This window comes from Bubalus kerabau, chromosome 19 (genome assembly GCF_029407905.1).
Source record: "Bubalus kerabau isolate K-KA32 ecotype Philippines breed swamp buffalo chromosome 19, PCC_UOA_SB_1v2, whole genome shotgun sequence".
Classification (NCBI taxonomy): domain Eukaryota; kingdom Metazoa; phylum Chordata; class Mammalia; order Artiodactyla; family Bovidae; genus Bubalus; species Bubalus kerabau.
The window spans coordinates 15,573,550-15,599,055 of NC_073642.1; the positions used below are offsets into that span (position 1 = coordinate 15,573,550).

Genomic DNA, 25,506 nt, shown 5'->3' on the forward strand with positions numbered 1-25,506 from the left:
TAAAACTCTCAAACATGGAAATGTATTATTCGCTTGAAATACTTGAAGAATTGACTTTACCATGAAATCCTGTCTTTTATAGATCACTTGATCTTTGTTTAAGATTAGGATTGGTGTCTGTGTGGTTTATAAAACCATCTTAGTTGAAGCTTCTCAGAAGTACATGATGTTTATAAGGGTTTAATGCATGCTGATTTTTGGGAAGGAATTAATACATAATTTGAATTCAGAGTACAGGCTTTAAAAAAATATGATCCAGCTTGGAGAAGCATTTCTGAAATACCTCTGGGGAATAAATTTCTTTTATTAATCCAATCAGCCATTGGATGTCATTCTTCCAATTTTTGCTTATCTGCCAATGAGTGACTCTGCTTCTTAGGCATGTAATTTCAGTGGGTGCAAATGGTGATGGCAAATAATTGTCCTCAGGGAGATAATTGCTCTTGTAATTATTTACCCATGCAAGTTAGCTCAGTTAAAAATTTAATCTTCTCTCAGGTGACCTGGCAATGTGAGAAATTGAGCTTCCTATGTCCTCAACTAGAAGAAGAGCCCTCGCGTTTCATAGGCATTTTCTTGGTGCCAAGCACAGTGTTAAGTGCTTTATATACATCATTCCACTGAATCCCACCATCTTCCTATGAAGTGGGCTTGATTATTTTCATCTTATTTGTGAGAAACCTGCAGTCCTGTAGATGGCAAGTAGAGGAACCTAGCTTCAAACCCAGGCCAATAGGCTGGTATGAAATAAATCCTACTCTACAGGGTGTTTTTGCAAATAAACGAGGAGGCAGCATTTGTAAAGACTTTAGCCCAGTGCCTAGTATGTTGTTAACCTTATCGTCACATCTGTCATAGAGATTTTACTTCTGTGCTCACAGCCTGCTTCCTTCCAGAAACCCATTCCAACCAACAGGGCAAAACATCATTGCTGTTTAGTCATTAAGCCATGTCCAACTCTTTTGCGACACCATGGATTACATAGCCCACCCTGCTCCTCTGTCCATGGGATTTCCCAGACAAGAATACTGGAGTGGGTTGCCATTTCCTTCTCCAGGGGATCTTCCCAACCCAGGGATCAAACCTGCATCTCCTGCATTGCACGTGGATTCTTTACTGCTGAGCCATTTGGGGAAGTCTACAAAAACCTCATGCCTGCATCCTAAATGAGAGAATTCTTTGGATGGCTTTGCACACCCCATGTCCTTGAGAATTCCCCATCTGGCTGCCCTGGTCCTTAGGGATTCTCTCCTCTCTGAATCCCCATCACTGCCATGTCTCTGTTTCTTAATAATAGGGCCTGGATGTAGAGTATATTGCAAAGGTCTTTTGATTACATGGAGGCTTGTTTTTCTTCAGATTGCAGATTTATTGTGTACAAGGCTTTCTTGGATCTCTCCACAGGGTCTCCTAGGGTACATGGCTCTATACCAGACCCTGGATCAATACTCTTTGATTAAGTGTGAAACCTGCAAGTCATTAACTACCTGAAGTCTAGGAGGTGCAAAGGGCTCTGGTGCGAGGCAGCTGTTTACTTGAAAAGGTGGGCGGCTTCTGTGAGGACTGTCGTCCGTTGTTGGTGCCACCTGTTGGTTGGCCTTCCTCTTTTGATGATCTTTGCATAATATGGTGTGGCATGCCAGGCGAGAGCTCTGGGGGCATTTCCCTCTTCAGAAAAGCGGGCACTGATAACTCTCTCCTTCCCCATGCCCCGTCTGTGCTCCTAGTACACAGGGCTGTGGAAGAAGGGGAGCGGTTACCATTTTAGAGGGCAAACTGATGTGTGTTAAGAGTGACATTGACACTCTTTGGAGGTTTTCTGCCCCCAAATTCAGGGAATGGAGTCCCCAAAGCAATTGCTGGTGAAATTTGCAGTTATGTTAAGGGGAGGCTGACATCTTACACCCTGGGGGCATGGGCTAGCCTCCTTGTTCTGCTGCTATCAGAGCAGGCTGGACCAAGGCACAGGAGTACCCTGGAGTAATGGAGCCAGGGAGGAGGGAGACAAGGACATCCTTCAGAACCAACCAAGATCTGGGAATAGTGGCTCTGTTCCTACCCCATGCCTGAGCTCCGGCTAGTGGGGAAGGTGAGGTTGCGGGCTGCGGTTTTCCTAGAGAGCTGTAGAGCCTAGGGGAGCTCCTGGGATGGGCTGGGTTTCCTGGGGCCTGCCTGCTTCCACACCAGCACTTTTCAGAAGGCGCTTGGGCAGCAGGGACTCCAGTGATGGCAGCAAGCTTAGCGCCGGGCAGTCCGGCAAGCAAACCTCCCTTCTCTCTGCACTTTCACACCATGGTCTGGAGCTGAGTTTGGGCAGAGAAGAGAAAGGTGGTGAGGGAGAGAGAGCAGACCAGGCTTCCCCTCCTTCTAGGCCCCCAGAGCCACAGGTCTGTCTGGTCTGCCCTTGTTGGGGAGGGCTTGAATGAAAGATGTGCCAGGAATTCTCCCACGGCCAGGACCAGCTCTTAAGAAGTGAAGTGAAGCTATTTTAATGAGTAAGAATGACTCAAAAAAATTAAACAATTGACTGATCAAGTCATTTCGTGAGCAGTATGCAGCAGGAAAGAGGGTTTTCCAAGAAGCAGCGTGGTAGCAAATACTGGTAAATGGCAGTTGCTTCATATTTAAATGGCTGAGGACAAGACTTCTCAGTGAAACTTATCACTTCTTGAGCTCCACCAGGGATGGATGTGGGGCTGTGCCTACAATGAATTCTCATGATGTCTCTGCAAGGAGGCTGAAACCTTTTCATCTCAGAGCCACATGGGGCCGAGGTTCAGAGTGGTGACCGGATTTGCTAACCTGACAAGGTGAGCAAGCAGCTGAGCTGAGCTGCAGACCTGTTGCTCACTCTTTCCACCAAGCCCTCCTGACTTCCTACTACCCCCAGCTGGACAGCACCTACTACGTGCAGGGGAACCTCATGGAGTCCTATCCGTATAACTGAAAATCATGGCCTTGCTTTAAACCTAACACGCGTCAGTTCAAAATATGGAATGGATGGAGGGACACCAGTCATCTCCCCCAGAGCTCATATTCCCAAGAAGTGCAGGATGCCCTGAAGGACAGGGTGGGGCTAAGTCAGACAGAGGGCCTCCAAGGATTTTTTTAAAGCCCTGTCCTCACCACATGTCTGAGTTCTCTGTCTCTGCTCCCTGCCTCAGTCATTTTTTTCAGGACTGATCTGCTGATAGCATCTGAAGAAATGATGGGCAATGATACGCTTCTTCAAGGGTCCTGTTCATAGAGAAAGTCGCCATTTAAATAAAATCTTACCTCCAGTGTCCTGCTGAAGACATACATCTCCTCAATGTTCATAGAAGCACTATTTATGACAGCCAAGACATGGAAGCAACCTAAGTGTCTGTCAACAGATGATTGGATAAAGAAGATGTAGTATGTGTGCATGTGTGTGTGCTCGGTCACTTAGTCATGTCTGACTCTTATGGCCCCATGGACTGTAGCCTGCCAAGCTCCTCTGCCCATTGAATTTTCCAGACAAGAATATTGGAGCAGGTTGCCATTTCCTCCTGCAGGGAACCTTCCCAACTCAGGGATTAAACTCGCGCTCCTTGCATTGGCAGGCGGCTTCTTTACCAGTAGCACCACCTAAGGAGTCTATATATAAAATATATATATATTTCACTATATGTAGTGGAATATTACTCAGCCATAAAAAATAATGCCATTTTCAGCAACATGGATGGACCTAGAGATTATTATTATACTTTATTAATAATAATAATAATAATTATTATTATTGATTATTATTACTTAGTGAAGTAAGCCAGACAGAGAAAGACAAATATCATATGGTATTGCTTATATGTGGAAACTAAAAAGGAAAAAAAAAAATTCAAATGAAGTTATTTACAAAGCAGAAATAAACCTACAGACAGAGAAAACAAACTTATGGTTACCAAAGGGGGAAAGGGAGAGGAGGGTTAAGTTAGGTGTTTGGATTAACAGATACACATTAACTATATGTAAAATAGATAAACAAGGACCATTGTGTAGCACAGGGAGCTGTACTCAATATTTTGTAATAACCTATAAGGGAAAAGAATCTGAAAATGATTTAATATATATAAATGAATCACTTTGCCATACACCTGAAACTAACACAGGCTTGTATATCAGCTGTACTTCAATAAAATAAAGCTTAAAAAAAGACCAGTGTCTCCCTTTATAGCATTGCACTGTAATGTCTAATCATTTGCTGGAGTTAAAGAATGAGGCAATGATTATTTTAGAAACAACTGAAAGAACAGCCATTTTCTTTGTGAGCTTTTCTTTTTCTTTTTTAACCCTTATTGAGCACTGATTTTACTATGAAAATGTAGTTGCCTTCCTGCACAATAATGCCCCAAAGAAATGGAAGAGTTGGAATGGGAGTGAGTTGAGCTTCTGGGGTGAGAAAGGAGCCTGTTGCTAAGCTAAGGGGTGTAAAGCCTGAAGACAGAGGTTCCCACCTCCATTTCACTGGGAGATGGTCCAGTTGCACCTGGGAATTGTGGGCAAGTTGCCAGTGACGGGGTTGTGGGCAAGTTCTCAGTGACAGGTGATGAGAGGACTCTCACAGGAGAAACTCTCCTTCCAAAGGAAGCTGCTGGCTTCTTCCATATCATGTTTGAGTCCCTGAGCCTGCATTTCAGATTGCTGGTCAGATGAACTCAGGCTTTGGTCACCCTGCCTTTGTGTTCCAGGCTGCTTGCTATCTTCATTTCACCCCTTAATTGCCTTAGGGGGAAGAGGGAAGTGAGACTGTCCATTGAAACACTCTCGAAGATCTGCAAAACCCTCCTCCAGGGATCTGGTAACTATGTGTTTATGCATTTCCTATGCGGGAACGTGAGAACTCAGAAAGATTAAGATACTTTTTAAAGTGCTTTCTGGAAAGCAAAAGCTTGTCTCTGTCCTCTGCATTAATTATAGACATTTCTCTGCAGAGTTATGGAAACAGTTGTATAGCAGGAGTTCCTGAAATAACAAAGCCTAAAAAAGAAAAACAGGCAGCTCTTTGTAGAGTGGATATGCTCATGGTGGTTCTGAAGCTACGTCCGAGGCCACAGAAACAGCTCGTTTTTTATTTCAGTTGAGTCAAACACTTAGGTGCATGACTAACCCTTCCACAGAGACTCAAAGAAGGGTCAAGTTGGATTTTCAGATCTAGATCAAGATGGAACAAATGTATATGTAGTTCAAAGCCCCAGTGGCCTGTGATATGACATCGGCAAGAAAACGGCATTTGGATTATCTAAGCTGTCTATTCTCCCTGAGTTGTTTGAACAACCTGTGTGCACAGCTCTCTCATGGACCTGCTTAAATACTGAAGGATGAATCTCGTGATTCCCCCAATAAGATGTCTTTATGAAGTTCAGATAAAATAGAGGGGAGTGTTAGTTTTCTGTAAATTGACTACCTCGATGATGGAAAAGATAGCAAGAGGAAAGAAATTGGACTGCAGATGAAAAACAAATGTGAAATTTTGGACGGAGAGCATGGATGCCATAAGCAATACCCGCCCCTGCCTCTGTCTTCTGCCTCCGACTGAATTTCCAGTGCAAATGAAGCCCAGCTCCCATGAGGAATCAGTAACCACTTTTTCGGCTGTTTCAGCATCTTTTCACATCATGATGGGAAATGTTGAAATTACATTTTCTTGGGTTTTTTATGCCAGAGAGAATAAATCATGCTGTTTCACAAAAAGAAAAAGAAAGGAAAAGAAACAATCACATAAATAACAGGGTCAGGTTGAAAAGAAGTCCTCGAGGCACCAGTGAACAAGGTAATAGGGCTTCAGAGAAGGTCACTCACCTAAGTATGTGCTTGTCTGAGTCCACAGATTCCAGAGTGAAAGAGTCATGCAGGGCTGAGGGAGGGTGCAGGCTTCAAGGAATACTAGCTTGACAAGCTTTGATTTCAGGTGAGCTCAAATGCAAGCGATGGGGGTATGAGGGCAAGATCCAGGCTAGAAAGGGCTATGAGACCATGGGTTAGTTATCAGGGTCAGCCTCACACAAGGGTTGGGGCCATCCTGGATCCTTGGTTCGAATGACAGAGGCTGAGCATCAGCTCCTAGAGCTCCTGTCTGGCCAGAGATGTAATGACTGTAGTGAGGATTCTGATATGCACATTGATGGCAGCCATCAACCTGACCGTCCATAGGAGGTAAGAGTCCTACCAGTGGACTAAGGATGTAGCAGAGAAAGTAGCCAGTTAGGAAGTGGCCTCACAAAGACTGGGAAGGCAACTGGAGCTCCATCCATAGGGTGAGGCTTGTGGGAGGATCTATGGAACTAGAGAAAGAAAGGCAAATGCTATTGGTTGCCCCAGAGGGGTGGGGCTAAAGTCAGAGCCCCAGACGTTGATGAGTCTGAGGTTGTTTGTTCATCATCCATCCATTCTTTCAACTGTACAATGAGCATCCATCAAATGTCACACACTATCCTAGGCAGTGTACCCTGAGAGGAAGCCATTTGCCACTCTCCCAGGGGTTTACAGACAGTGGGAGAACCAGAAAGGAAAACCAGATGGTCAGTCCAGGATTACTGAATGGATCAGTAGGAACCATAGCTGTGTCTTAGAGCATCTAATTCCAGCTAGAGGCTGGGGAGCAATGAGCAAGTACCATTTCTCTGTGAGACACTATGCTGCCTTCACATGGGATTTCACTGAAGCCTGACCACAACTGTGTAAAGCAGGTGACAGTATTCCCATTTTACAGATGATGAAACTGAGGCTCAGAGGGGTCAGGTCACTTCCCAAATGCCACACTGGTAGGGAGTGCTGGGGTGAAGAGTCGAACCCAGGTTTGTTTTGGCTTCTAAGACTGTGCTCTTGTGAACAATTCAAAGCCCATAAATACAGAACACACACAGCCAGAAACACTCTCTTTAAGAGCCTTTTAGGATTGTTCTACCCAAAGACACAAGAAGAGAAAGATAATAGAGATTACAGCGTGAGACCAAGGAAGAATTAAAATAGTGCTTTTAATATAATTTTCAGCAAACGTACAGTAGGTACTTTACATGACATATTTCTAAACTGCTCATCTGGAAAATATAAGCTGCAAAAATACAGAATACCACACTCAAAATCTATTGAGTATGTGCTTTTTTTCCCCCCGCTCTGTTCTACGAAACAGGGTAATTTTTACCCCCTCCTATTTAAATCCAGCCTTGGCTGCTTTCAGAAGAACTGTTGGAGCCCCCGGCCAGAGAAGCACTTCCAAGAGGGGGTTTTCTAAAACATGTCAGCAGGCCATCCCCACAGGAGCCAAAGGAGGGGTGGGCAGAAGAATTGCACACCAGGCCAATAGGACTCTCTAGCGATCCAGGAAAATGCCTACTCCAAGGGTTTGGAGGACTCTGGGCCACAGACACCTGCTCAGTCCTCATCACAGGCCTGTGCTTGGGGCCTCAAAGGACCACACACTGGCCGGACGGTCCCCACGGGGACCCTTGGGTTCTCGGACAGGGCAGAGCACGCTAAGTCAGGCCTGCGAGGTCTGTGGGCGGTGGCGGGCTGTTCTCTGCAGGAAGAGGGCCAGGCCCTCAGCTTCTCACAAAGGAGTCTTCTGAAGGTGACTGTGACTCGGGGCAGGTTTTCTCAGTCTCAATGTCTTGGTACTCTGTGCCTAAAGGGGTAAGGGGGGGAAGAGAGCCAAGAGGAAAAAGAGATCGGTCTTTTCCAGTTTTCCTACTTATGTTTTAGGCTTACATAATAGCATCCTGGCTTTCCAGTGGGATGGATAAGAGCAGAAGTCAATAAAATGCTAGGTTGTGCTCCACATCACCCCAGGGAACCAGATTCCAAGCCCAAAGACCTTTATGTAGGCTGAATCTTTCCGAGAAGCATTTATCTATACGTATCTATGCCAATGCCCATGCCGATTTTTATTCTATGGGAATGAATAAGATGCAACTCCATCATTTAACTTATCTTCATCTTATCTGAGTCACTGGTGACAGATCTTGTGTTCCAGGACCCTGTCATTGCAATCTCTATTGAAGAAGTGGCTCTGTGCCAGAGAGAACCTCTTGGCATCATAATGGCTTTCTCCACCAGCATTCGGGGCCAGTTTACTTTCCATTCAGCCACAGAGGGTCACCACCTGCTGAGCAAAAGACTCTCCTTGTTGGAGCAAGGTTTTTAAGCCTCTGCCATGTTTCTGAAATAGATCCTGTGGCTTCACTTAAAAAGCATGAAAAACCCAGCTTAGTCCCTGTCATGATATACAAGCCGTGGAGGTCTCTGTGACCATGACATGCAGCCTTCCGGTTCAATAAGAGCTGCAGTGGAACCATAGAATCCTCACTCATTTCCTGTCTTCTCTAGACTCTGGTACAAAAGATGGAAATGTCTCTCCTTTCTTTTGCAGCTAAGATCTGGCTTATAGAAGAACGTGGACAGTTTGGAGCATCCTTTCTCAACTTTCACAAGGTGTGAGTTCTTACATTCCTGGGGGCTCTGTTAGAAGCCAGGGGGGGCAGGGAGTTTTTGCCGACATGGCTCAGAGGGAAAAAGGAACAGGTGTTTTTAAAGATCTCCAGCATTTACCAAAGGAAAAAGGTGTTTTTTCTTATTTTAGATTTCTGTGCCTGTAGACAAACTCTGAAGTTTTCACCTCCAGCTCTTGGCTCATTTCTCTATGAAACTATAGACTTCTGTGGTGGTTTCCAATAGTAGATGGCTTAAAGGCCTCATCAAATCTTTCTAAGAAGGCAGATCTGTGTTCTCAGATTGGTGGCTTTTGTAGTGTCATGGAAAGAGCACTGGTTCAGGAGTCAGACAGACCTGGCATTGGCCCCTGGTGACTTTCTAACTAGTTGTGTGACCTTGGGAAGCTTTGGTATACTGAGCCTTGGTTTTCTGATCTGTAAAGTGGGAATAATGATACTTACCTCACAAGGAAGGTGTGAGAAAGCTGCTAAGGTCCCTGGCAGGAGGGTGTGTGTGTGTGTGTGTGTGCACGCCTAGTCATTTAGTCATGCTCAACTCTTTGCTACCCCATGGACTGTAGCTCACCAGGCTCCTCTGTCCATGGGGATTCTACAGGCAAGAATACTGGAGTGGGTTGCCATGCCCTCCTCTAGGGAATCTTCCCAACTGAGGGATCGAACCCAGGTCTCCTGCATTGCAGGTGGATACTTTACCATCTGAGCCACCAGGGCATGAGGGTAGCAACCTCTTAATAAACATGAACTCCCAGCCCCTTTCCTCCATTAAGAGGTTGGGCTAGAGTACAATTTTTGTGTTAGCTGAGTTTCTCTTATAATGAAATTTCCTATATTACCTACTTCTACTTCATTTTATCACCTTTGATTATAAAATCCAACAGTTTTGACAAACCCAGCACCATGAGAGTTACCTTCTATTAGGTTGGCATGAATTTAAGAAGAACATTATTTTCTGCGATTTAATGGGATGGTAAAATCTCAACCTATGGAATGTTAAACCTCCAGAAAATTTACTATAGTTGTTCCATCTGCTCTTAGTAAGAGAACATAATCACTTTACCTTACAGAAAAAGACTCAGAATTTGTGCTAATCTTCAATTATTGATTGGCCTGAGACATTAATACAAAAATCAAAATGTCTAGAAACTGTGTTCCTAAAAGCCTCATATCTGATCAGAGAGCAAGACATAGCTCCAACCAGTGGCCAGCATCAGGGTCTGATGCCTGGGCTAGAGTTGAGCTCCTGAAATTGATGCTGAGGACCTCAGGGGTGCCAGGTGGGAAACTGTGTCTGGGGTTTCCCACTGATGCTGATGACCATCACTGAGGACTGTCTCCCAGACACCTCAGCACTTTGAAACTGCGTTTCCGAATGCATCAGAGCAGAGGCGTCTCCTGGCTCCTCTTACCTGCCTGGTAACAGCAGAACCACCCATGTGTGTCGCTCACTGGGCTTTGTGATCAAGTCTGGGAATAACAACAAGGAGAACAGATGTCCCCAGAATACATCTGTGTTCTACAATACAACTGATACAACTTGTCTTAGTTGTTAGGGGGAATATGAGAGTGTAGGGAGCCCTGTAAGTCTTCTGAATAGGAAGTCCCTACAGGAGGAAAGGGGTCCCTTATTTCTTGCCCAGTACGGAGGAAGTATCCAAAAAGGCAGAGAACACAAGCTTTAGATTTATTGACCTGGGCTGAATCTCTGCTTTGTGACTTTGAGCCAATTCTGAAAGCTTCCCCAGCCTCATTTTCCTCTCTTGTAAACTGAAGGTTAATAACAGTGTTTGCCTCACAGGACTATGTATATGAGCGTGCATGCTCAGTAATGTCCAACTCTTTGCAATTACAGTCTGCCAGGCTCCTCTGTCCATGGGATTCTTCAGGCAAGACCACTAGAGTAGGTTGCCTTGCCATCATCCAGGGGATCTTCCTGACCCAGGGTTTGAACTCGTACCTCTTGCATTTCCTGCATTGGCAAGTGGATTGTTTAACTACTGTATGCTGGCTCATTGTAAGTGCTTGGTAAATGTACTACTATTAAATAGCTTTCTAGTGCCACTGTTCATATTGGTGGGAAGGAGGGAAGAAATCTGAAATACTATTCAGTATCTGGATTAACTCTTTTTTGTCCAGTTCTTACACTGTCCCCTCCCATGCCCACTTCCATCACTTAACAAAAAAGGATGATTACTCTGGTAGAGCTAGGGAGTGAGTGCCAGGGCTGGAAGAGACTGTAGATTGTATAGTTCCAATTCCCCTCATTACACAGAAGAAAGATAATGTTACTTTCATTGTAAACCCTGACAATAATGGGATACTTACCTCGCTCTTGGAAAATGGGGTACCTGAATTAGATTGTTCCAATGCATGACTCAGCCCAGGGCACAGCAGCTTCTACTGCTACAGTCCATGGGACTGTGTGCCATGCTGCTTCAGACCTCCGTGTTCTCCAGAACAGATTAGCATACTACAGCCTTCCCTCAGCCACACCCAGAGATTGACTGTCTTTATAAATGAAGCTTTACCGGAGCACGGCCCGCTTATCTGTTTCCACATTGTCTGGGGCTGCATCCCTGCTCTGACAAAAAAGTAGAGGCCACAGAGATTCTGTGACCCTCAAAGCCCAAATGCTTGTCACCTGGCCCTTTATGGAAGGTTTCTGAACTTGCTCTGCTGGTTCTCTCCGTGGAGGGCCTCTTCCCCTGGATCCCTAACCAACTGCTCTTAAGTTCTTGTTTTCTAGAGCACTAGGTCTTCCTAATTCTTGATGCCCCTAGGTGGAACTTCCCAGCACCCTAAAAGAGCCCTCTTTGTTCCCAGACATAAATAAATAGACCCTGGCTCTTACAATGACGAAAGTAAAAAGTGAAAGTGCAGTAACTTAGCCGTGTCTGACTCTTTGCAACCCCATGGGCTGCAGCCCGCCAGGCTCCTCTGTCCATGGAATTCTCCAGGCAAGAATACCGGAGTGGGTGGCCATTTCCTTCTCCAGGAGATCTTCCTGACCCAGGGATGGAACCCGGGTCTCTTGCGTTGTAGTCAGATTCTTTACTGTCTGAGCCACCAGGGAAGCCCTATTCTATTGCTTTTGTGTTCAGGTCTGTTTCTCTTATTAAACTGTGAGTTCTTAGAGGATGGGGCCATGTCTTTTTTTAACCTTTGTATCTGGTTCTGGGCCTGGCACATAGTCAAGATTTTACTAGAGTGAATAAACGTGGCTGGAAAACATCAAGCTCGTATAGTGCTCCCTCAAATGGCATTAATATTACCTGCAAAGGAAAACTGTGCTACCACACGGATGGTCCCTGAGAAGCATGAGCTTTGTCTTTATCTCCACCACAGTCACAGATTTCTAAGGTGATGGGGCATCCAGGCTTCTCTGAACTCCCCATTTTGGGCTTTTCAATTTATGTCCTCCCTGCCATGATAACTGAGCACTCTGAGGTGAGAGAGGGGAGGCATGGGTGAGGGCTGTATGCAGAGAGTGTAAATTCTCCATGTCATCCTCGGTTTAAAAAAAAAAAAAGTGAAAGTGTTAATTGCTCAGTCCTGTCTGACTCTGTGACCACATGGACTGCAGCCCACCAGGCTCCTCTGTCCATGGGATTTCCCAGGCAACAATCCTAGAGTGGGTTGCTATTTCCTTCTCCAAGGGATCTTTCCAATCCAGGGATCAAACCCAGGTCTGCAGCGTTGCAAGAGGATTCTTTACTGTCTGAGCCACCAGGAAAGCTGGGATCCTAGGTAACAGGCCCCATAACAAGCATCTGAACAGCATCTTCTCTGAATTCTCTGGCAGTTAGAGATTCCTGTTTCATCAACTTATTCTTGAGCAGCCATAATACCCCAAGGGAGCTAGGTTGAAAGGCCATCAGTAGGACCATTTGTTCTCAGAGAATTACCTTCTCATAGCTATTCAGAATGCAAGGACTGGAACTGGGTTGGGAGAGGTGGATAAGGAGGAAACAAGGAGGGAAGAGCAGAGAGAGGAAGAAAAGGGCTGTAGTCATGTTTAGGCTAATTTCCAGGCCAAACTGAAATTCACTAACACCCTTTCTTGGAAAATGTGTCACCTCTGAGGGCTCTGATCTGGATTCTAACCTGAGGGAAATGCAGATCACAGTTGAAAGGAGGCTGTTGAGAGGCAGTTGACATGTGCTCAGGGGAGCAAGTAAGCCCCTACTCTGGTAGGTCCAGTACCTTCTCCTGGACAGATACTTCCTCCAAACCATCAAAAGAAGTAAGAACAGCACAGGACAGCAAATATTCTGTCTGTTGGACTGAAAATCTGCTTGTCTGGTTTTCTCCCCTCATCCAAACCAAACCAACCAAACAGTGAAATAGAATGAACACCACCAAACAGGACAGAAGCTTACCCTGCCCGACTGAGTAACCATTGCACTGATTTCTACAGGTTGACCTTTATTGCTTCGAGTCACTCAGGAGTGCCTGCAGAACTCCTAAGCAGGGCTTAGAACACAGGCCTGGTGGACTTGACGGGGTGGAGAAGGAAGTGTGGTTTCTTCCCAGGACCTGAACAGATGGCAGCAAGAAAACCAGCCTTGTAGGCTCATGGGGAGCCAACCACTACTTTTCCTCAGAGGGTTTCTCAGTGAGTGAGTGAGTGAGTGAGTGTGTGTGTGTGTGTGTGTGTGTGTGTATGTGTGTGTGTATTTATTTCCATTTTACGCTCTCCTAATAAGCAACCTGCTTTGGAAGTGTGGAAGATAATCCATTAGCAACTATGGCAGAATCTTTTTCCTGAGAAACTTCAGTGGTGTGGCAGTCATCCCAGGGCCTGGCTGGCCACCAAGTGTGGAATGTTTGTGCAAGTCACCTCAGGAAATCTTGCCACATCTGAGTGAGAGGATGCTCTGGGCACCAGGGCACCAGGGACTGGTTTCATGGGAGATAATTTTTCCACAGCTGGGTGAGGGGGGAAGAAGAGGGGGAAGGTTTAGGTGGTAATGTGAGCAATGGGGAAGGGGCAGATGAAACTTTGCTTGCTTGCCCATCTGCTGCTCGCCTCCTGCTCTGTACCCCAAGAGCTGGGGACCCCTGCTCTAGGTTATTATTGGGGATGAGAAGTTGGAATCGGGGATTTGAATGTATAGACACCACGTACAAAGTCTACAAACCATCACTTGGCAAAGCTATTCTGCTGGAAGGTGATGAAAAAGAAGCAATTTTTATGAATAAGCACGTTCCCTCCTGCTCTGAAGACATTAGGGAGTCTGTCAAAGGATTCCTCAGAAGCTCTTTGTTTCCCCTTATTATTTTGCCTGTTAAGCGCTGCCAGCAAACTCCTTAGGGGACCAGTGAGCAGAAGCCTCTCTGGCTGCTTCGTTAGCTGTGAGGAAAGCCTGCACGCAGTGGCCTCCCAGAGTGGAAGTGTCCCCGGGGTGTCTGGGAGTTTCACTGCGTCCCCTGTGGGAGGCGTGAAGGTGGGCTTTCCTCACAGCCCACAGACTCAGCACGGGGAAAACAGCAAACCCAGTCCCCCCCCGAGACAGAGACTCATGAAAAATGTGTTCCCTTCATATGCAGGAATAATATGGGTAGAAAACTTTTTGATCTATATGTAGGAGTGACAAAAATCTGTCACAAGTTGAAGCAAAGAGAGCCTGCCTCCATTCAGCCCCGGGTGCCTTCCTCTGAGACAGTGGAGGGGTTGGTGGCTCGAGAGGACATCAGCACTCACACTCTAGGTTTATTCCTTCCCTCTCCATTTTTGTTTTCTGAGTCCACTGGAGCTCTTCCCAGGAAATCTTTCCATTCAAAATCCTGCTCAGAACCAAAGAAGCCAGGGGCTGGATCAGGCAAGGTATGTACAATGGATCCTTGCGGAACAAAGGAAAAAAACCTCGACTAGGTTTTCCTGGTTCCGGAGTCCAGGAGACAAATAATTAAAAAAGTTTTAAAGGTGATAATAACACATGTTAGAAGCATCTTAAGAGAAGGGACTTTAAATTTCAATTGTTGATAAAACTGAACCCTGGAATTGTTTTCCTTTGTTATCTTAACACCTTATTCTCACTCAGCCTAAAATCTTAGGCAAAATAGCCAAAAAGGAGAGTTTTCAAAAACCTTTTTAAAAAAAAAAAAAAGAGCAAAAAGCCCCATGAAACGTGAGGTCCTGCAGCCTCAGTGTCTCAGTGTCTGTGGACTGAGTTTGGAGAGCTACACAATCATATCCAAGAGGGCAGTGATCTACTAGCAATACATTTTCAAGACAAAACCAACTCAACACCCGTATAGGATGGAATCACAGCCTCAGGATTCACAGGGCGTACAGAGTTTATGAACTGGTTGGAGAACAACCCCCTGTTTAACTAGTTAACACACTGATGAACGTCTCCATTTTCAAGAACAAGGAGGGACTCGAGCAAGACAGGAAAAAGTTGTTCCGGAAGCATTCTGTCCCCAGGATGCGGCTGATCACGTGGCTCTGCACCGCCACACAAGCTTCTCTTGGGCATCCTTACTCCACGCGGCCTTCTCTAGTTTGGGGCTGTCACTCAAACTGCCCCAATTATGGGTTTGTTAAAAATTTGGCACACTACCCACCCCACTCTTTCCTGATTCTCTTCATCTTCTAGATGACCTGCAAATGTGTGTCTGAGGTTAAAAAAAAAAAAAAAAACAAACCAACCCTTAGAATCTTTCCAGAGCTAGGAGTGGCCAAGATCAAGGACATTGCAACAACATGAAAAGTGGGTTCCCTGGGCCGTGCGTGCGTGCGTGCGTGAGTGCAAGCATACCTGTGCTCTCACATAAGTTCTGCCCCGTCTGCAAATGACTCACTAGGCTGAGTCTGCTGCCTGCAAGAGATTTCCCCTTGATTCTTACCCCCAAACAATGGTAGGTTCGCTTCTAGCTGTTTGAGGTTCAGCCACTTTCAAAACACACACACATGCATACACTCCACAAGGCTGCTTAGTTCAAGACTGACCCTGAAAACATTACTGACATTTTCAGGTGGTGGACGTCCAGTAGCTTCCAGGAGCTTGTGGGGCTGTAATCCCAGACACCACAAGCTGTTCAAAGCATGTGCCAGGGAGCTATTCTTTCTCTCCTCTCCCCAGAAGCCCTGCACCCATACACACAACATGCCGCTGAGCGTGTCTCCACCACAGGCAGAAAAGAACGCCTCTTGGCATGTGAAGCAGGCATATGAAAGGGGTTCCCATGACAGCGATCACTGAATTGTGGGGCATAAGTCGAGAAGGCAAATTTGCAATTCCTCATGTCATCTCCTCTTGTCTCAAATGTGATTCTTTTAAAGGCAAGCTGCATATACACTTTTTCAAGCATTTTTTTCTCATAACACACTGTATAGTCTCGTTCTCGCAAACTATCCGAATGAGGATAAAATGATAAAAAAATTACAATAGATTAACTGCATCCCTTGAATCACATTATATTTTTGGTGCATTATAAAAGGAGAAAATTAAAAGCAACCAGCATAATAAATTCGGCCTAGAGGACTGTGTTAGTGACTGAAGGGTTAACACAGATTTGAGAAGTAGTTAAAAATAGTATCAGAGGATTATACATACAACAGTTTGAAATTCATATGCATTGCAATTTTTTTTTTCCCTTAAAAATGGCAAAATGTTTGGCAAATGTAAGCAAATGACTTGGACTGGGTTGGGTTTCCCCGGCTCTGAGCAAAGTCAGTCATAGCCAGGCGAGGCCCACTGCTTCCTGAGGTCATTCTGTGGGGCTGGTGGGGGAGGGGGGCGCCCCCCAATGGGAGGTGCTGTGGGGGAAGGGGAGGTGCTGGCCCCCCATGCCCGGCTGCCCCCCGGGGCCCTCAGTCTTGAGAAATGGAAATGGAGCTGGTGAGAGGCGCCAACTACAGCCTGCTGCGCGGATCACCCCTGAGCATCGCTGAGAGAACTCTGGGGCCTTGAGCCACAGGGGTAGACTGGGTGAGTCGTCTGCACCGTGGCCCCTATTGCAAACGTTAGGGAGAGAAGCGGGTCTCCACTCCTCCGGCTCGGGTGCCCCTCCGCCCCCGTGTGGACGGGCACGGGGGCACAGGGGTGTCACTAGTGCTTATCCTGGCAATGTTGTCAACGTGGGTGCTTTTAGTAGATTTTTAGATATATTTTGTTTGTTTTGTGTGTGTATGTATATCCAGAAGGGTCCATCCTCCAAGCTGGCCACCAGTGTTCCCTGAATTTGGCAGTGCCTGTTGCTTGCAGCTGTTGGCATCCTGAACAGCCATGAGGTGCCTTCAAAAGCAGACTCTGAGCCCCCAGGAGGTCGCACGTCAACCACGTGATCCCACGCTCTCCTTATTCTGAATCCTGTCTGGCTCTGATTTTGAGAAAAGGACAGAGGTGCTGTGTATACGTGTGTGTGTGTCTGTGTGTATTGAATCTTTTTTTTTTTTTGAGAAACTTTTTTTCATTTTTTTTTTTCTTTAGGAAAAATGACCCTTGAAAGACTAATACAGAGTTCAACCCTCCTTCAGTCACTATAAAACAGACTCCATGTTCTCACACCACTCGTGATCTTCGAGGTTATAGATAAATTTTGTCCTATGTGTCTGGTTGGCGGGCACAGGGTCCCTCCCCAGATTGTCTAGGGTCAGAGTAGAGGCAAAGAACTCACTGGTGCTCAGCCCGCCCTCGTGGTTTTTGATGTATCGTTTATAGTTTTTCCTCAGGCACTGCCACGTGGTGGTGTAGAGGAGGAAGGCAAAGGACTTGAGCGCGATGGCGATGCTGACGTACAGGTATCTGTAGGCCACGTTGTCGTAGAGGGCGCAGGCGCCCTGCTCCCCACAGAACGTGCTCCAGAACAGGCAGGTGGAGTCGATGCCAGCCCCGAAGATGAGCGGCGGGGGGATGAAGCCTGTCGGGGGAAAGGACAGTTAATGTGCAGGCTCTGATGGCTGGTCCGCAGGAGAGAAGGACTCCCCATGTGTGTCTGTGTGTCTTCCTACAGGACTGCAGGGTTCGTGGGCCATATTCAGTGGTTCTACAGCACAGTGGGGGGAAGACCCCATCTGGAGGTTGAACTGCTTGGGTTCAAACCTCACCTCTGCCTCTTACTTCACAAACCTGTGCAAGTTATTTAACATTAAATCTTACTTCACACATCTGTGCCTTTGTTTCCCCATCTGCAAAATGGAGTCCTTCTCAGATCTCTGTGAAGGCTGACTCATTGAATACATGGGAAGCATTTAGAACAGTGCCTGGCACAGAGTATGTATGTGATACATACACATGTATGGATGTGAGAGTTGGACTATAAAGAAAGCTGAGTGCTGAAGAATTGATGCTTTTGAACTGTGGTGGTGGAGAAGACTCTTGAGAGTCCCTTGGACAGCAAGGAGATCCAACCAGTCCATCCTAAAGGAAATCAGTCCTGAATATTCATTGGAAGGACTGATGCTGAAGCTGAAACTCCAATACTTTGGTCACCTGATGAGAAGACCTGACTCATTTGAAAAGACCCTGATGCTGGTAAAGATTGAAGGTGGGAGGAGAAGGGGACGACAGAGGATGAGATGGTTGGATGGCATCACGGACTCAATGGACATGAGTTTGAGTAAACTCTGGGAGCTGGCAATGAACAGGGAGGACTTGCATGCTGCAGTCCATGGGGTTGCAAAGAGTCGGACATGACCGAGAGACTGAACTGAACTGGCACAGAGTAAATGCAAAATAAATGACACAGGATGACAGATGATATCATTATCATCATCCACAGAGAGTCTGAGGAGAAAAAGAGTCTTCTCTGAAGGGAGACATTCTTGGTGTCGCTCAAAGAAGTGCACTGTTGTAGAGAAGATGGTTAAGAGGCATCATGTTCCATGTGCTGTATTTTTGCACGGGGCTTCTGGGGCTTTGTGTGCTCTTGAGGAGAGGGGGTTGGAATCAAAGGGGAACAGAAGGTGACGACGAGTACGCTGTACTTTGCTGCTGTTGTGTTAGCTGCTCAGTTGTGTCCGACTCTTTTGCAGTTCCACAGACTGTAGCCCGCCAGGCACCTCTGTCCATGGGATTTCCCAGGCAAGAATACTGAAGTGGGTTGCTATTTCCTTTTCCTGGGGATCTTCTTGACCTAGGGATCAAACTCGCCTTTCCTGCATTGGCAGGTGGATTCTTTACCACTGAGCCACCAGGCAAGTCCACACTATACCTTGTGTGTGGGTATATATATGTATGTGCACATACCTATACATATGAAGGCTGTGTTCTCATACATGTATATATGCAGACAGATATATAAGTATACATGTGTGTACAGTTTAAAATGGAAAACATCCACATACACACTGACAGTTTTCCTTCCCTTAGACGTTACCACTGGAGCAGAACACTTTTCTGAGCTGGGAACTGGTTTTAAAAACCTTCACAATAGATCACATTATATCATGAGGTATCCTATCCCAGACCAATGAAATCAGAATGTTGGGTGTGTGGCCTGGTCATTGGCATGGTTAAAATAAAACATTCCCAGGTGATTCTTGCCTCTTGGGGGGAAAATGTTTCATCTGTATTACGGGGAAGCAATGGATGGGGCATTAACACAAATTAATTGCTTTGGAAAAAATAGCATTCCCAAGGCCAGAATATGGTGCCAGTCAACTTCCCTAAGAAGCAGGAAGTGATCCCTGGGAGCAGGTGGTGAGAATTCCAAGATCCCTCTGCTGAGGTGTCCTGGTATCCTGAGTGTTCTTTCCAGCTCTTGACTGAGGTTCACTTTTGTATTAAGGAAGGTCTGTTGAGAATCTGGGGGCTTCCTCTGTGGCTCAGGGGTAAAGAATCCACCTGCCAATGCAGGAGATGCAAGTTTGATCCCTAGGTCAGGAAGATCCCCTGGAGATCACTACAGTATTCTTGCCTGGGAAATCCCACGGACAGAGGAGCATGGCCGGCTGCAGTCCGTGGGGGTCACAAAGAGTTGGACACAACTGAACACCTGAGCATGTGCTGAGAATCTGATGAGCATCACCCCTTCATCCAGAAAAATACACCTACCCACAAAACTGCATCCATATTTCAGGGAGTTCATGGACCCCTGAATTCCATTCATGAGTGCCAGAACAAGGAAGGCTATGTTATATTCATAGCAGAGCCTCTTTTGAGGGGCCCTCTGGGAGGCAGAGGCTTAATGAAAGAAATGGCACTTCCTTGGGTTTTTTACTAATTGAAGTCTAGTTTTCAAATTTTAAAAATCATTTTTATTGAAGTATAGCAGATTTACAATGTTGTGCTAGTTTCAGGTGTACAGCACAGTGATTCAATTATACATATATATCTACTCTTTTTCAGATTCTCTTCTATTATAGATTATCATAAGATACTGACTATAGTTCCCTGTGCTGCACAGTAGGTCCTTGTTGCTTATCTATTTTATATATCGTACTGTGTGTCTGTTAATCCCAAACTCCTAAATTAGCCATCCCTTTCCCCCTTTGGTAACCATAAGTTTGTTTCCTGTGTCTGTGTGTCTGTTTCCTCGGTTTAATGACTGGTCAGCGATGGGGTCGGGGAAGGGCTGCGTGATCCTGTCAGCGCTGACAGGTTGCAAGGGTTTCCTCCTGGGCCCAGGTGCCTTGGCACTTATCCTTAGCACTCCCCAACTCTGTCACTTATTACCCCCTGAAAGAAACCCCCCTAAGAAAGAATTTTCATTGAAACAGCATTTAACCTCTCTGGCAGCTTGAGTTTAAAAATGCCAAATTCAAAATCCCACACAACCTGCTCCCTCTTTTGCAGCTCAGGCTGGTCTTGCCAAGTGGAAACTCGCATTCCCTGCATTCTCTGCCCAGAAGGCTGCTCAGGTGTTCGAGATCTTTGTCACCAACCACTGTGCCCTGTCTCAGTTCCCCAACAGACGACTTTTCTTCGTTTAACCGGAAAAGAGCCAACTGGAGGAGCTGCCACCTCAACCACTGACAGACGCTAGACACACTCCACGTTACTTAGGTGAAGAAACAGTGACCTGGAGTCCCTGTGGATGGTGGGTGGACTTGGGGATCCACAGCACAAATCTGACCTGTCCTGTGGTCCAACGGGAGAGGTGGATCCATTCACCTTTCTATCTGTCAGAGTTCTATTGGTTGTCATTTGCTCCCAATTCTCCTCCCTCCTTTTCTTCTTACCCACCCATCACCAGGCAATGGGAAGCCAAGACTATTACACCTCTCATTTAAGTTTTGCTGAGGGAAGGAACTGATGGTACTGGGGCTTCTTGTTCCAAATGCACAGGTGCCTTAAGAGTTGTATGCAATCCAAGTTGGGCAAATCAGGTCGAATTTTAAGCACATTGCAGGAAATTTTCAATATAATGGAGCCATTCACTAATAATTGCTTAAAAAAAAATCCCTCCAAAGTGCCAAGAAGTCATAACTCCTTTTTGTACCTGTATCCAAGTGAGGATTTTTATATTATGGAATTGTCTTGAAGTAAGGCATATTTCTCTGTGCTAATGATGTCAATTTTATCCTCGTCAAGCTCTACTATCGGATGACAAGACCCCAGGAAATGTCAGAAATAGCCTTCAAACAGAAATGAGAAAGCTAAGTACATAGCAAGGGTTTTCATCTTATACTCAATATTTTGGAGGCTGTTTGTGGTCAAGATGAAAGACCTTCTAACTTGAGCTGAAATGCTGGGGTAAGTCACTTTTCTCTATGTGCCTGTTTCTTGATCTTTTGAATGGAACTACTTTGACCTTACCGGGTCAAGGTGAATACTAGAACAAGTGAGTGGAGTGTTATACAAGGGTCTGCTCCCATATGGCCAGAACTTTTGCTCCCTTATTCATCTTGTACAGGGCATTTGGGGGTGACAGTTTAGAATAAACTTTTGATTGTTTTATGAGTAGAACCTCATAAACTTTATGAGCTTCCTTTAAGATTCCCAGAAACAAACAAACAAAAACAACTCTTTTCTGCCAAGTTCATCTTTTCCTTTTTATTGACTTAAAATGCTTTTCCAAAGAGAAGCTCTAGCTCACAGGTCCTGCGTTCCAGGTGTGCAGAGAATTTTGAAACAAGGCCCTTGCTGGATCTCTTATTTACAGGCCTTTGCCATTGTTGAAATTCATCTGATTAGTGACAGAGGGAATCCCACTTGATTAATTTTCACAAATGGCCATTCACTGTTACGTGTTTATCATTCAGGGGGGCATAGAAAAACCCTGTAGCCCCTGAAAGATGCTAGTTCCCCAGATGGCAGTGGGAGACTTCTACAGAGTGATGACTGGGACAATAACTGCGTGTGTGCTCAGGTGCTCAGTCATGTCCAACTCTTTGCGACCCTATGGACTATTATAGTCCACCAGGCTCCGCTATCTATGGGATTTTCCCAGGCAAGGATATTGGAGTGGGTTGCCATTTCTATCTCCAGGGGATCTTCCCAACCCAGTGACAATAATTATTACCAACTGCCCCCTCACCCCTGCACTGCATGGGGTGTTCATACGCCACAATCCACCCCCCACAACCCCCTTTATTATACCTATAGAGAAACAGATGCTGAGAGATTATTTGTCCCCGGCTTGATATTTCAAAACCTCCAATCCAATCATTTCTTTCCTACAAATTTAAAGTTTGTTGATTTGAGGAGAAGATTTTAGAGCTCTTATCAGGGCTTTCCAGGGCTATAGAAAACATATTATTTATCCTTCCACTAAGCTCCTAGGAATAACTGGTTTGTAGAAGGCTGGTTTTGAAGCTTTCAACAGGGGTTCTGATCTTTGCAAAGTTGATATGGTATTTGGGAAAGCCCTTCTTGGAGTGGGTGCTCAACAAATCTGGTTCCTTTCCTGTTTTTTTGGCTTTTCACTTGGATCAATGAAAATTCATCTCCTTTTAAATTCTCATCTCCAGAGAAAGATTTGCAGAACACCCTCCAAGCCAAGATTCAGTGACTAACCCCAACTGGCAGGAATCCTTCACTTCATAAGAATAAGACATCTTTGGAGGATAATCAGATGTTTCCAGAAGGGAGGTCACACAGGTAAGGTGTATGTTAGTACTTACTTCTGTTACAGCCTCAGTTACCTAAGCAAGGAGAAGGCAGCTGATGATAATGATGAAGAATTTCTTAGAAACCGTGTGTTTTAAAGGAATGCTCTTTTCCTCGGTGCCTGCAGGAGCAGTCCTCTCCCCTTTGTTCTCTTTTCTTCCTGTGTTTCCTTGGGGGGAACTCGCAGATTCAGTAGGCATTAACCAAGGTCCCACCACTGGGACACTAGGAACCCACCATATGTTGGGGAGGGTATCCGGAAGCTTAGAGCTGTTACTCGTTATTACAGAGAATATTAAAAGGATTAAATCTTACTTCCCATTATACTCAGGCTCAAATTGCAGCTATATTTCAATGCAAAAATTGCGGTATTGCTTAAGGAAATTGTCTCTGTTTTCCTGAAATCTATTAACAGAGATTAAACCTCCAGGTCTTGAATTTTGGCTACTTAATTCACTCCGTGGGTTGAAAACGCCAGGCTTAGTTATACTCTTTGGTCTAAACTTAAAATGTGAGTGGAAAAGCTTTTGTAAGAAAAATAAATTCACATTCCTTTATGAAACAAAATGGAAGCTACAAATTACTCCAGCATTTACATTTCAAAAGATATCCATTCCTCTCCCAGCTTACCTGCCAAGACTTGAATTCACCATGGAACCTCTTTTCAACCTGGAGGAATTACTGTTATGTCCAGCACTAACTAGAAACGGATGTTGAAAAGAATGTTCTCCTTGAGGGATTAATGAGTTTCTCTGTTTCAGTGATGCCAAGAAAGAGACTCTATTGATACTGTCCAGCATCATCCACAGATACCTGACATTCACTTTTCTTAAATCCGAGAAGTTGAGAGGAGCTGCTCTATTCTCATTTCATTCCTGGCTGCCTTGTTAAACTCACTGAGGCTCAAGAAAGGTCTTACTTGCCAAAGGTCTCATGCTCAGTATGGCAGAGCTGGATTCAAACCTGTTGTGCCTGACTGTAGCAGGGTCCATGGCAAATATGGGGTGTCACCTTAGCACTGGTCAGGACATAGATAGATCCTGGGTGGTACAGGTCCTTTAGAAAGTTAGATGTATCATTGGTGCTTAGAAAGAAATCGAGTACTTTCACATCAGTAAGCAAAGGAGGTCACTGGCATCAACAAATGCAGCTACCAGTGATGGTGAGCCTTGAGGGACTCAGGAAGGAGAGAATATCTGCCATCCCATCTAGCAGCCATGGACTGCAGCCACTCCCAACGGTGAGCCCTGAGGGACTCAGGAAGGAAAGAATACCTGCCATCTAGCAGCCTTGGCCTGCAGCCACTCCCAATGGTGAGCCCTGAGGGGACTCAGGATGTGAAAATATAGGATACTGGCCCAGATACCTGAGGTACATATCAAAGGAATGCTTTCAGTGAGCCCAGACTCTTGTATCCTCCCATACAGAGAAAAAGCACTAAATTCCTTAACTTGGGATATCTGGTTTTCTTTAACCTGGCTCCTTCCCTCACTTCCATGGAGCAGTTCTCTGAGTTACTTGAGATGCTGTCTCCTGGGCTTGAAGTCCTAAAAATTCCCACTGAATAAAGCATAACTCTCAATTTTTAGATTGTGAATATTCTTTTAAGCCCACAGGTCCTTTAGGAAGTTAGATACATTGTTGGTGCTTAGCAAAAGTTTGCTGAATGAATAAATAAATGCAGAGGTGAGTAGGAGGAGTCTCCCCTCACATTCCAGACATTGTATCCTGCACCCTACTATCCCACAGCCACTCCTCTGAAGTTTCTGGCAGGCTGGGCTTACTTCTTCCAAAACACTCATTCAACATGTTCATTTTCCCATGTGCCTGTAGAAATTCAAGACTTCACAATGGGAGCTCAACAAATGTTGGATGAACCACACAAGGAGCTTCTAAGACACACATCTCCTATATTAGTTCACCAATAACCCAAGACCCAAGGACAATCTGCTCAGGAATGACCCCTGCATACAGAAGTGCACCCTGAGGCTGACGTTCCCAATGATCTTTGCCCAGCTTGTTGTTCTGGAAAACCAAGAGCAGGCATTTGTGGAGGAGAGTTCGTGGTAGTGAATTCAGTTGGATTTGGTGTAACATCTGTGGCATGCAACAGACTCCCCAGGAACAAGATCAGACCCTTGAGTGGATGTTATGCCCACACCCAGAGAGAAAAACAGTGATCGGGACATTTGTATAAGGATGAAAAAGGATGGATTTGATGACATCAGGTGTTCTGCTTTGAGTAAGTCATTCATTTACTCTGAATTTCCTGACCCTTTATCCAACTCTGTCCTCTTCCACTCAAATTCCACCACTGTCCTGGGTGACTTGAACTTCTCCATGGACATGAGCTCTCACTCAGGCCTTTCAACAACTCATTCTCAATGTCAAGGCTGTTCCTTTCCTCTCTGGGTTTTGTCATTTCTCAAAACTGCTCCACCACCTCAAAGTCAGACAACAAAGCTCTGACTGCAGATTGCAACTCTTTTTTCATGAATTACTACATCCAGCTCCTATGTGCCCTTTCTCTCTCTGTTCTTTCTCCCCTCTCCTAGCTTACCTCATCTTTGTCCAGCTCAGGCACCATGGTCAGTTGCATTAGCCCTACTGTGACCACTACTCTTAATCTCTTTGCTCCATATTCCTCCTCACCCACCATTGATATCACCAACCACGTTACTGCTTCTACTCCAGGGCTCCCATGGGCTATGTAGGAAGCTCTTGGTGCCAAGGCCTCTGCCCTTTCTGACAATTCCTTTCTATCAGCATTTAAAACAAGGGAAGATAACCTGCATTCACTTCTGGGTCTTTCCCTCTTTCTTTACAGTCCTCACGGCCAAGTATCTGCAAAGAGCAGTCTCCCCATGCTGCCCCCACTGCCTCAAGCTCTGACCCACCAATGGTGGTGCATCGAAGACCTGCAGAGTCCAGTATGATGGTCACTGGTCACATGCAGCTACGTAAATGAAAATCAACAAAAATAAGGAGAAGCCAGTTTACAGAAACCACATTTCAAGTGCTCCACAGCCCCACGTGGCATAGAC

General features: G+C 45.5%; 1 protein-coding gene and 1 long non-coding RNA gene across 4 annotated transcripts in view; one reads left to right on the forward strand and one right to left on the reverse strand.

The window, feature by feature from the left end:
- Nucleotides 1–6,972: 6,972 nt before the first annotated feature.
- SLCO3A1 (solute carrier organic anion transporter family member 3A1) overlaps nt 6,973–25,506 on the reverse strand; it is a 370,800-nt gene continuing 352,266 nt past the window's right edge. For 2 of the 3 annotated variants that reach the window (XM_055556070.1, XM_055556071.1), the window contains exon 10: nt 15,881–17,330. In XM_055556070.1, the coding sequence (XP_055412045.1) occupies nt 16,951–17,330 (380 nt within the window). In that variant the 3' untranslated portion in view covers nt 15,881–16,950. Of the gene's footprint in view, nt 7,640–15,880; nt 17,331–25,506 lie in introns of those variants that run through there. The other variant, XM_055556072.1, reaches the window with a different exon arrangement.
- LOC129634105 (uncharacterized) lies at nt 20,971–24,420 on the forward strand. Its single transcript, XR_008705425.1, has 3 exons — nt 20,971–21,106; nt 22,324–22,453; nt 24,296–24,420. It is a non-coding gene; the product is annotated as an uncharacterized LOC129634105 (long non-coding RNA).